Here is a 12,000-nt window from a genome sequence, read left to right as displayed (position 1 = left end):
TTTTCGCTTTTCACTTTTTTCTGACACCAACCCCACAATTTGAGAAATTTACCGGATTTGGGCAAGATTGAAAACTGAAGGGGTCCATATCTGGTGGATTTTTCACCCAAAAATAATTATGTCGCTACATAAATGCTTACAGCCTTTGCTCAAGCAGACTATCTTGTTTACTTCAAAGATGCTGGTTGATAGCTCTATTCGGAATGCATTTATTGGACAAATAAACGCCGAATTTATACGTGCATGCTTTATTCAAAGTATTTTTATTTTTATTTTATTTTTTTTTTTTCAATCAATGCGGGTCGAAAAATAGATCCTGATGCTTCGTATTTAATCAATGCTAAGGTCGAAACTTCGAGCTCGGTACATCCGTACACCTCAAATGGACCCCGAAGTTGATACAGAAATAATGAAATCTGTTGAAATATTAATGGCACCAACTACCTCTAAACGGCACAAACATATATTTTTTCATGGATAGCGCATCGAAATGCAGATAAAAGACAAATCAAGAAGGATTCAGGGCACATTAAGGGGTCACAAAGCCGTAATTACAGCAATTGAGTTGGTATACTTGCCTACATCGATCACTTTTACCGATCAAAGCACAAATATCACACAAGACACACAATTTCTTCGTCCATCATTGCTAACTGGAGATGAAACGGGTCTAGTTATTTGGTGGGATCTTGCAACACGTCGACCGATTTCAAAATGGCAAGCACAAGGTCATAAAGGCTCAAAACTTCCATGTGGAGTAACTACACTTCAACAACTCGGATTGACCTGGCACAACTTCGAAAATAGGTCATTTGAGGTTCCTGAGATCGATTTACAGTGGTACGGATGTGTTCTCAGCCATGGAAAGGACGGTGAAGTGAAGATATGGCGTTTATTTGAGGCTGTTTCATGCGGAGATCACGGATTGGCATTTAAACCGATGATGTTGGCAAAACAGAAACTACCAACACCAATATTTACGATGCCTGTGAACATGCTGAACTTCAGCAATGTTGAAATGCACTCTGGGGGCGTTATTGCCACTCCAGGGACCCAGGACACGGGTGCATTCGATGTGTACGAGATAAGCGCACCCAGCGCTGTCACCGATAAGCGCACCCCTGCGCTCAGCCGTAAATTGAAAGCCGTGGACATCTCCAAGTTTATCGAAATTCAGCATGATCAAGCTACAGATACGGTATCTGGGCAGAGGGCAGGTTTTGGTATTGTCATGAAGGTGCGCTGGATTGGCACAGAAAGGCTTGCAGTTGGTTATGAAAGTGGCGCAGTTGTAATTTACAGAATTGATCGGCAAGACGAAAAAAATTGGAAAATACAACCGGTTGTTGTTGATTATACACACAAACCAGAGCCTATAACGGCTTTGTTGTATGACAATGTGCGAGATATAGTGTTAACAGGGTCTTCTACTGACAAAATAGCATGGCTTTGCAATGCAAAACATCTAAATGATACTAACAATGGTATTTTTGACAGCACAGAATGCACTAAGGTGTACCATATGGAGCACAACGGCATTTCGGACATTAGTATTTCAACTAGTGGCCATGTTGGTGTGGTTACGTGGGATGGGTATAGCCGATTTTACGAGTATACGGATGGAGAAGTGGAAAACAGCAGTTTGAAGTTTGTGTTTAAAGTAAAGCGTCAAATGCCATCGATAGCAGATAACAGGTTGTATGCAACCGATGATATCAAGCAGCAGGATATGCTCCATCCGCAGAAAGCGTCGGTTGTGTTATACTCAAAGAGGCAAGTGGAGTATTATGCATTAAAGGAGAAAAGAGAGATTTTGTATAATAACGGGATGAGCAAAAATCTCGTGAGACGAAGATTGGAGCGGGATCTGGACAGCAGATGGATGCTGATTGGATATAAGGATGGCCGGGTGGCTGTGTACAAGCTTGAAGCTGAGTGAAATGCCAGTTATGGAGGGAAAGTGGTTAAATGAGGAATTGTGAGAGGAAGATGAGATCCAGTATTGAGGAATAAACCTTAGTATGTGGAATGAAGTAATTTGCAGAGATGCATTGTAAGATTCTGATGTGGAAGGAGTTTGGCAATTATGGATACATTCTGGAAGTGGTGAGCTATTAAGAAAGTGGAAATTATCAGATGGAACTGGTTGCAGCTGACGAATATCATGCTGTATAGAGCAGTGCTGTATTATATAATGTTAGTATGGAGCACTGTTGTATTAGATGATGATAGCTTTGTGGAGGCTTTATAGTTTATGTATGTTTTATAGAATCAAAGTTTTATAGAAAATCTGCTCTTGGAGTTGAATGTGGTATTTTATAAGAAATTATGCAATTCTCTACGGCTTTCATCTATTTGTAATATCCAAGCTTATTTATGGTTACTATACAGGTATCGCTCGATATCTGTTTGGTATTAATTCGATATTAATTCAATATCTATTGAATATCCATTAGATATTAATTCAATATCTATTCAATATCTGATCAGTATCGATTCGATATCTATTTAATACCCATTCAACACCCATTAATATTTCCACAACTCACACCATACAGCATCTATGCATTCCCATTATCCTTTCCGCATACCTCCATAGAGTGTAAGTCTATTCCATCATAGAGTCGCTTTGATCGGCATTGTCCTCCTTGTAATGGCAAAAGGTGCGAGCAATCATTTCGTCATCCATTCCAGACTCGACTCTTTGCTTTAATGTGATTGGTCCGCAGGAATATCCTCTGGAGGATGCGGGGATGCGGATTGAGAGCTGCTTTGCGCGCAAGTCGAGCATCTCGTCGCGCACCGGTGCTTGCGCTGGCACTGGCGCTGACGCCGTTGTCTCGACTGCACTGTTGCCTCCGCCCGCACCTCCGCCTGCGCGTGCGCCAACTCAAGCGACTCTGCGCAGTCGCGCAACCAAGGGTGGTGCAGCGCCTGCTCCACCGATAAGCGCCGGTTCGGGTCCGCGACAAGCAACCGTGAAATAAGATCAAGAGCATCGTCCGCAATCTCATCCCAGTAAGGTGAGAAAAACGCATACCGCGCCTCGATAATCTGCTGCCGCATGGACGGCGGCCCAAGCTCTTCACTGAAAGGCGGAAATCCACACAAGCAAACGTATAAAAGCACACCAACAGACCACATATCGACTGCGCGATTGTAGTGCCGATTTTGCTGATTAACAAGCACTTCCGGCGCAACATAAGCCGGGGTGCCGCATAGTGTGTTGGTAAAGCTAAAGTTGCCGATGAACTTGGCGAGGCCGAAGTCTGCAATCTTCACGCGCACGCTGCGCTCTCCCGCATCCCATGGCGCAGCCTGCGGGCCGCTTATCACTTCAAGCAAGATGTTCTCAGGTTTAAGGTCCCGGTGCACGACTCCCATCGAGTGCAGGTACCTGAGCCCGGTCAAAAGCTGGCACATGATGTTTTGTGTCTCGTCCTGCCGCAGTTTCCCCTTGGATACGATCCTTTTAAAGAGTTCTCCGCCATTCACTTCCTCCAAAACCAAGTATGTGGTCACGGAATCGCGGGAAACCGGCTCCAGGTACGTTCCGTAGAACCCGACGACGTTCCGGTGGTCCAGCTTCGTCAAAATGTCGAGCTCGCGGTCCAGATTGACCTCGTCCGCCGCCTCGTTAGTCTGTATTTTGCTTGCGGCACCCAAAGTGTGCTTTCGAGGGTTGAAAATCTTCACTGCGCACACTTTGCCGGTTTCCCGGCACACCGCCTCCTTCACCTGCGCGTAGTGGCCCGTCCCGAGCACCTTGTTGCTCAATATGTACTTGTCGAAAAACGATTTTCCGGCCCGTGATGCTTTTTTGTTGTATTTCGTGATAAATTCGCAACTTGCCGCAAACGATATCCGGTCCCCGTCCCTCAAAAGACACGTGTTGCCTTTGCCCACCAATGTACCGTTCACAAACGTCCCGTTCGTGCTCATGTCCTTCACAAAAACTGCCTGCCTACCGCCTACATCACTCGATCCAATTTGACAATGCTTGCTAGAGCAATCCGGTGGTTCCACCACTATATCGCATTTCCGGGACCTCCCGATCAAAACACCCTTGCCCCGCGGTATCAGCAGGTTGCCGCACGTCGTCGAGTCCAGACTGAACAAAATTGCCGCTGCTTTCGCCTCTCTTTCCAGCAAATCCTGCGGTGTTTTTGTTTCATGTCTTTTTGCTCTTGCTCCTGGACAGTTCGGGTTCCAGTCACTCAGATTCTCCCCATTTCGCTCCACACTTTCTGCCAATGGCCTCTTTCTGTTCAATCTCGCTATTTCGCTCATCCTGCTGCTTAAATATGCCCTCTGCTGCCTGGTTTTTTCACTATTCTCTTGCCTAAATTATACCTCTTGCCTTGCTCTGTTTGCCGGAATGTTGATTTTTCTTCACGCGAAAAAAAAAAAATCTCACTCACGCGTCACTACAGACAAGGCGGTGAAAGTGAAAAGTACCAATCTTCACTACTGTAAGCACACTTTGCATATATTACTGCTTTCTGATGGGTTGCCACGGCAACATGTGGGTACTGAAAAAGTACAATTCACTTTTGTGTATTCTGCATATAGTATTAACCACAAAAGTATTCTGCTAAAAGTATAAACCACAATTACACAAAAGTATCACACAAAAGTATCACACAAAAGTATTACCCACCTACAAAAGCATTATTTCCAAGCCCCCTCCACACAACTAGCAAAATGCCACATATCCGGCGTTATGCTACTTTAGGATCCTGTAAGCGTATCTAGATGCCAATACACAGTTAGCTTGCGGTGTAGGGATGTAGTAATATGGTGCAAGGATGCAAACTACCGCTTCCGGGTCTTACAGAAGAGTATTACCATTCATGTACGGCCATAGCTGCTTATTACATCATACACGAGCATTATATTGTATTGGAAACAGTTCTTTTTCTTTTGAAGTGTTGAAATCGACGATGTAATGAAGTATCTGTTAGGTCATATGTGGCCTTTCTGGATAAAAGCATGACACGTATAGGCAGAGCTTGAGAACACATAAGCAGGATTCACTAGAGGGTAAAGATGGTGAGTCAGAGATGAGAAGAATGCACTAATTGGTAACTAGGAGAATTAAATGCTAATTAATAAGCAACGGTTTTTCTAAAAACACTATAAGAAAAAGCCAGCTCAGACTTGGAGAACAAAGCTAAGGGCAGCTGAATAATTGGGGAGGCAGATTGTCATTGTTTGGATACAATTGTGAACATTGTTAAAATAATGGTATGTCACCTAATAGAACGTTACGCTACTACATTGAAAATTGGGCCAAATAAAATTCAAATAAAATACACGAGAAGAATGAAAAAGAAGAAAGAAAGAAAGAAAAAAAATAAATCGAAATTAAAACAGTCATTACCAATTACATTCACGGCCCGAGAAAACACATAAATACGAACCAGATATCGCCAATAATTTGTGTTTTTGCTTTTTGCTTTTTGCTTGCTTTCCGTTTGATCTGCTGGCACTTGGACGAAGAACAACAGCAATTACAATTGTTACAACAATGGCTATTTCAGGACGCGCTAAGGAAGACCAAACGTATGATGGATCTGGGGTCAAAGTTGCAATTATTCACGCAAGATGGAACGAGGAAGTGATCGATTCGCTTGTTGAGGGGTGCATTAGGCGCTTAAAAGAGCTTGGCGTCCATTCAAGTAACATAACTGTCGAATCAGTTCCGGGATCGTACGAATTACCTGTTGGTGTGGCAAGTTTGGCCCAAGAAAAAGATGTAGATGCAATTGTGGCAATTGGATGTCTTGTCAAGGGTGACACGATGCATTTTGAGTACATTAGTGAGGCAGTTTCCAACCAGTTGATGTCGATTCAGTTTAAAATCGGCAAGCCAGTTATTTTTGGTCTTTTAACATGCCTTACATACGACCAGGCCAAGGCCAGAGCCGGTTTGATTCCGGGACAGGCACACAACCACGGTGTCGACTGGGCTGAGTGTGCTGTTGAGATGTCTGTGAAGTTTGGTAATGGTCTGAACAAACTAGCTAGGTCTGGAAACTAGATTAAATGATGGAATGCGTTTATTGACTGATGCTCGCGCGTCGATCGGCGTGGGGAGGAAAAAAATGAGAAATGAAAATAGACGTAGATATTTTATTGTTATTATGAATGAAAAATAAAATTTTCCCTGATCTGTAGAGGTAACGGAATAAAAGCAGAAGATGGGCAATTTTGAGGATGGGGAATATAATAGGATAGGATAGAATAGAATATAATAGAGAATAGAATAGAATAGATAAGAGTGAACTCTCAGAAATGGAAACAGACATAGAGAATAAGAATAAGAAGTTGGACGAGTCGATATATGGAGTAAATACTAGCGGAAGTGATTCGGAAGAAGAAGAGGAAGAAACAAAACACGAGGAAGTTGAAGTTGACCAGGGTAAGAGGTTCAAAGCGAAAAGGGCACAGTCACGATTTGCGGAGAGTGAGAGTGAGAGTGAGAGTGAGGGTGAAAATGAAAATGAAAATGAGAGTGAGGATAAGAGTGGAGATAAGAGTAAAGATGAGGAAGAAGATAAAAGTGAAGATGAAAAAGATGAAAATTCGGAGAAGCAGATCGAGGAAGACCAATATAAAGAAGAATACGATGAAATAGAGGAGATGGAGAAACAGTTGGCCAATGAGGGCACGTTTGGAATACACAAGATGAAGAAACTTACACCCGAACAACTAGAAAAGGCACAGAAACGAATAAAAAGAAGTGGAGTGGTGTATCTGTCCTCAATGCCGCCATATATGAAGCCAACAAAGCTCCGGCAGATTATGGAGAGGTTTGGGGGTGTTGGGCGGATATTTTTGAAGCCGGAAGACACAAAGTCACACAAGTCACGTGTCAAGAGTGGGGGAAACAAGAAGCGGAAGTTTGATGAAGGTTGGTGTGAGTTCAAGAGCAGGAAGGCGGCAAAATTAGCAGCAGAAACGTTGAATGGCAATATAATAGGAGGGAAAAAGCGGGGATTCTACCATGACGATATTCTGAATGTGAAGTATTTGAGAGGATTCAAGTGGGGGGACCTTACGAGGGCTCTAAACAGGGAGAAGGAGGTTAGAGAGAGCAAGATGGAGGCTGAGCTTGCCCGGGAGAGGAGGATGAACAAGGCGTTTATCGAAAATGTCGAGACGAGTAAGAAGTTCAACAATATAAGGAGGCAGAGGTCGAAAAAACGCCAAAGAGAGGAAAATGAGCCATCTGGTGCAAAGAGGCAGGAAGTTCAGCCTAAGCCGGAAATTCGCCGGACATTTAAGCAGAGATCTGTTGTTACAAACAGGGCTGGTGCCAAGGAGTCGGATAAACTGGCTTCGAGGTCGTCCAATCAGCATAAGAAGCTTGAGTCTGTATTGGGCAAGCTTTTTTGAAGTTAGTACTTATTGCATTAGGGGATTTCTTAGTGGATTTCTTAGTGGCTTTCTTAGTGATTTTCTAGTGATTTTCTAGGAATTTTCTAGGAATTTTCTAGTGATTTCTTAGTGAATTTCTAGTAGTGGACGTGTATGATTGCTGGATGAATATGCATGTGTAATTTTTGGATCAGGGATTGCAAAGTTGAGAGTGCCTGAAAATATAGAGCGATAAAAAATTAGGTAATGAAAAATTGCAAAGTGAAGAAATCCAAAATGTAGCGAAAAATAAAATGTAAAACATACCACCAAACGGCACACCAATAAAAGCAGCGTACATTTAGCCACGCAAGCAGCATAGTGCACGAGAAAAGCAGTCGAGCACATACAGAGGGATGCTGAGAGCAGGTAGCGTAGGCTTGAGGCGTGCGGCAAGTGCGAAATGCGGCGAGTTTGTGGCCCGGGGGCCATTTCTACCGGGCAGCACTATTAGGCAAGCAGGGAGATGCGGGTTTGGCACAACGAGCCACAGCAAGTGGCACAGGGCGGAATTCAAGCCCCGCAAGTTGAAAAAACTTGAGGCGCAGTACGACAAGCGGGTGATGACCCCGGAGGAGCTTTTTGCCCAGGCGTCGAACATAGATGTGAAGAATATAATGGCAGAGTACGAAAAGCGCAAGAATGTAAGAGATGTGGCCCCAAACAAGAAGTGGCTGGCAGACAGGCTGCCGGAAGTGCAGCTGGGGGCAGCTTTCGACTACACGGGCACGCTCAAAAACCAGCAGGCGGTGGAAAAGGTGCTGAGCGAGAAGTTCGGGCCGATAAGGAAGAATATCAAGATTTACGACATGTACTACAGCGAACTTGACGTGGGAGATGTGGTGGATTTGTCGGGCAGACTCTCGAAAAGCGAGCTCGCGGTGGTGGTGGAACTTCCGAGGGCTGCGATCGACCCCCGGTACACGCTCATCACGCAGTTTGGCGGATTGGTGTACGTTTCAAGGTCGAGGATGGGGTTTAGAATCCCGCGAGTTTTCCCGCGGGAGTGGTTCACGGGCTGCATAATGGACGAGATGCCGTTTATCGCCGGCTGCACGGATGCCGGCGGCAACGCGCTGGTGCCGGCGGGCCACCCGAAGTGCAAAACCGAGGAGACTGTCGAAAACCTCGACATTTCGTTCGGTGGAGCCGTTGCCAAGGCCTCGGTTGCCGCCGGAACGTCCATCCAGTCCTACATCACGCCGTCCCTTCTTTCCGGCATCGTTTCCCGGCGGCTCACGCTGATTATTTCCAAGACGTGGTTCGCGTTGCCCGAGACAAACTTGAAGATGGAGGTTTTGCACAACGTTCTGCAGAGTGCCGAGTCCCCGGTCACTTTGAGTTTTGTGCAGCTTCTAACGGCTGTCCTGGGCACAGATTTGAACTCGATGGTGTCCGGATTGAACACCAACAACAACGAAAGTGTCTGCAGAACGTACAAGAAGCTTCACGAGCACTTGACAAACGCAATTGGCGTTGACAACCAGTTCGACAGCATCACACTCGGAAGATCGGCACTCGGGAGGAAGGCACTGGTGCAGCAGGTGTCGACGATCGCGTTGTACGCGTTGGTGCTCAGTTTGCGCAAGAATGGGCTTGTTTATCGCTTCAACTCGGGCCAAAGCCGCCCAACTTTCGTCACTGTGGTCCCGCTCGACCAGATGGTCCGGCTCAACCGGCTCGTGCACAAATTCAAGGCGGACGAGAAGCAGTACGGCGTTTTGTGCGGGCAGATGGAGGCCAGGATGGCGGAAAACGGACAGGTAGAGGCCAGAATGGCAGAAAACGGACAGATGGAGAATAGGATGCCAGAAAGGGAGCCAGAAAACGCACATTCTGCACCGAAACAGCACTCACAGGACTACCAGACGTTTATCTGGATGCTGAAGTTGTACATCTCGTCCTCCTTCAAGGACGACGTGCTGGAATCGTTCATCTTGAAGGTGATCCGGGGTCTGTCCGCGTACAAGGACGTGGATATAACCGCAGCAACGGTATACGAGTTGCTGCTCAGGCTAAACGAGATTGGGCCCAACGACAACCCATTCAAGTGGAGTTACAGTGCGGAGATTCCGCACAGCAGCATTTCTGCCAAGGCGGACACCGAGCAACGGCTATATGACACAATCGGGGCCGAAAATGTGGGCCGGTACGTCGATCTGGACTACGATATCGCGGGCAGAAGGAAGAAGTACGATTCCTCGACTCCCATCTTCTGCATTGACTCGGAAGACCCGCTAGAGATCGACGATGGCATCGGGTTGCGGCAAACTGGCGATCACGAGTATGTGGTGAGCTCGTTTATCGCGAATCCGTCCTCGTTCCTGCGGCCGGACTTCAACATGGCCAAAATCGCCTTTGAGAGAGGCCAGACCTTGTATCTCCCGGATGTTGGTGATGCCAAGACGGTATCCATGCTTCCGGCCGGGTTTGTGGGTGCTGTGCAGTTGGGAATGCCGGGCAGAAACACCCGGGTCATGAGGATAAGCTTCAAGATAAACACGCAAACGGGGAAAATAGGCTATTTGGGCAGCAGAAGCATCGAGTTTGGCCAATCGTCGGCGTTTGTCAAGGTGGACTACGGGCGGGTGAACGAGATTCTTGCCGGTACGCCGAGGGCAGGGGCCATTCTCGCTGATCTGGCCGGCAAATCGAGCATCGAGGCCTCGAAAATCGACCAGGACTTGAAGATTCTCTCGCAGATCTCGGAGTTGTTGGCGGAAATCGCTCGGAAAAACGGCCGTGTGGACATTTTCGGCTCTTTGGACGTGAGCAGAGGCGTCAAGCGGATCAGTGCTGGTGAAAACGGGCGGCTAACGGTCGAATTTAAGCCTGGTTCACAGTCCGGGAAGGCCGAAAGACTCGTCTCGGAGATTATGGTGATGTCGAATCACGTGGCAGGAAAGATGCTCGCGGAAAATCGCATTCCGGGTCTATTCCGGACCCAGAACAGGCTCCCGATGTCAGCCGAGGTGCACAAGCACATAGAAAGACTCGTTTCGAAGGGAAAATACGTCACGTACCAGGATATGGCCGTTATCCAGGAGTATCTGACCAAATCTGCAACCTGTCCCTTCAGCAGCCGCCATGAGTCCTTGGCTGTCGATTCTTATGCCACAGTAACCTCCCCTTTGAGGCGGTATGCCGATATGGTCAACCAATGGCAGCTCCAGGCGTTTGTGCAGCACAGAAAGCCGCATTTCTCGCAATTTGACATCGATAACATAGCCCTGACGCTTGGGTTCAAGAACGAGATCAACCGGAGGTTCTCGCGCAAGGTGAGCAACTTCTACATGTTCAAGATCCTTGCGCAGACGCCTGGGTCCAAGTTCAAGTGCGTGGTTACTGGAAAGCCGTCCTCCGATGGGGAAATCGCAGTCACAATGTTGGATTATGGTGTGAGGTGCAGTCTTCGCACCAGCTGGTATGCTTTGGGTGGCAAGAGCACGCAGATAGAGAGGGAGGACAAGGTTGTGAGGAATTTCGAGATTGGCGATGTTATAGATGATGCCGTGGTTAGTAGTATTGATTTAATGAATGGCCAGTTGGTGTTGGAGAGTGCCAGTTGCTGATGTGTGTGTATATAGGTTTTACTTTGCTGTGTATAGAAATTTGGAATGTCTAGTATGTTGATATGTATTGGGATTGTTATAATTTTGGTTGGGTTTTCTGAAAACTATAGGATATAGGATATTTAGAATGCTTTGAATGCTTAATACCAGTAATATCATATATCTCACAATGCCGTATACCTTCCTATATCTCACGGTATCATACACTTTCCTGTCTTACAGTATCATTTACCTTCCTATATAATACAATATTGGTAATATTCTATTTCCTGGAACATCCTATCCCAAACCTCTCAGATGATCTCATGCTCCAAAAGCTTGGCCTTCTAGATCCTCGCTCGCTATTTCCATTTACGGACAAAAAAGGGATACGGGGTGTCACAAAAAGATATGGGGTGCCACAAAAAAGGTATGGGGTGCACAATTTTCTTTAACTACAATTACAAATTTGCATAATCCCCTGCATAGCACCACAGAATATAGAAGGTAATGATTTGAATGATTGGACTGAAAACAAAATGTGGAATACTATATGATATAATGAAAGTGAGAGAAAGGTAATCGTGAAACAAAACGCTGAATATCTTAAGGGGGGTACAAGAGCTAATACTGAGAAAGCGTATATAACGAAAGGAAAGAGAATGAAGGATTATGCGTGGATCTAAACAAAATAAGTTGAACTGCAAGCAGAAATTGTTATAAAGCTTTCATTAAGGTAGTAGAATGTGGTGCCAAGCAAAGCTTTCAGAAGAAATTCTAAAATAAAAAATGGGGACTAGCTAACAGCCATAATTTTTTCACGAATACATATATACCCAAGGTTTAATAAGTTTTTATTAAGGAAAAGAATATTCAAATTATATTATTTCTGTAAGCGACACTGATTTATGTTCAAACCAGGAGTAGTGTAACAACCAAGCTATATTGGGGTTTTGTCAAAATAACAGAAGGATAGAACAATGAGGTTCTAAGAAGAACAAGATCTATTGTCTATGTTGTCGTATAA

The 12,000-nt window shown here is 45.5% G+C and overlaps 5 protein-coding genes across 5 annotated transcripts; 4 read left to right on the top strand and 1 right to left on the bottom strand.

Moving 5' to 3' along the window:
* Positions 1–490: 490 nt before the first annotated feature.
* Positions 491–1,939, top strand: BRETT_002741 (uncharacterized protein; the record flags this gene model as incomplete). The annotated part of the gene is made up of 1 exon (XM_041281262.1): positions 491–1,939. One exon carries the CDS (start codon positions 491–493, stop codon positions 1,937–1,939), a length of 1,449 nt encoding a protein of 482 aa, XP_041139053.1.
* Positions 1,940–2,608: 669 nt separating this feature from the next.
* On the bottom strand, positions 2,609–4,290 carry BRETT_002740 (uncharacterized protein; the record flags this gene model as incomplete). Its single annotated transcript, XM_041281261.1, has 2 exons — positions 2,609–2,808; positions 2,832–4,290. 2 exons carry the CDS (start codon positions 4,288–4,290, stop codon positions 2,609–2,611), a joined length of 1,659 nt encoding a protein of 552 aa, XP_041139052.1.
* Positions 4,291–5,530: 1,240 nt separating this feature from the next.
* On the top strand, positions 5,531–6,043 carry BRETT_002739 (uncharacterized protein; the record flags this gene model as incomplete). The annotated part of the gene is made up of 1 exon (XM_041281260.1): positions 5,531–6,043. One exon carries the CDS (start codon positions 5,531–5,533, stop codon positions 6,041–6,043), a length of 513 nt encoding a protein of 170 aa, XP_041139051.1.
* Positions 6,044–6,297: 254 nt separating this feature from the next.
* On the top strand, positions 6,298–7,401 carry BRETT_002738 (uncharacterized protein; the record flags this gene model as incomplete). The annotated part of the gene is made up of 1 exon (XM_041281259.1): positions 6,298–7,401. The coding sequence occupies one exon, from the start codon at positions 6,298–6,300 to the stop codon at positions 7,399–7,401; it is 1,104 nt and encodes a 367-aa protein (XP_041139050.1).
* Positions 7,402–7,778: 377 nt separating this feature from the next.
* On the top strand, positions 7,779–10,994 carry BRETT_002737 (uncharacterized protein; the record flags this gene model as incomplete). The annotated part of the gene is made up of 1 exon (XM_041281258.1): positions 7,779–10,994. The coding sequence occupies one exon, from the start codon at positions 7,779–7,781 to the stop codon at positions 10,992–10,994; it is 3,216 nt and encodes a 1,071-aa protein (XP_041139049.1).
* Between the last annotated feature and the right edge of the window lie 1,006 nt (positions 10,995–12,000).

This window comes from Brettanomyces bruxellensis, chromosome 9 (assembly GCF_011074885.1).
Source record: "Brettanomyces bruxellensis chromosome 9, complete sequence".
Classification (NCBI taxonomy): domain Eukaryota; kingdom Fungi; phylum Ascomycota; class Pichiomycetes; order Pichiales; family Pichiaceae; genus Brettanomyces; species Brettanomyces bruxellensis.
The sequence above is the reverse complement of the archived record's forward strand: the minus strand, read 5'-3'. Positions and strand labels throughout refer to the sequence as shown.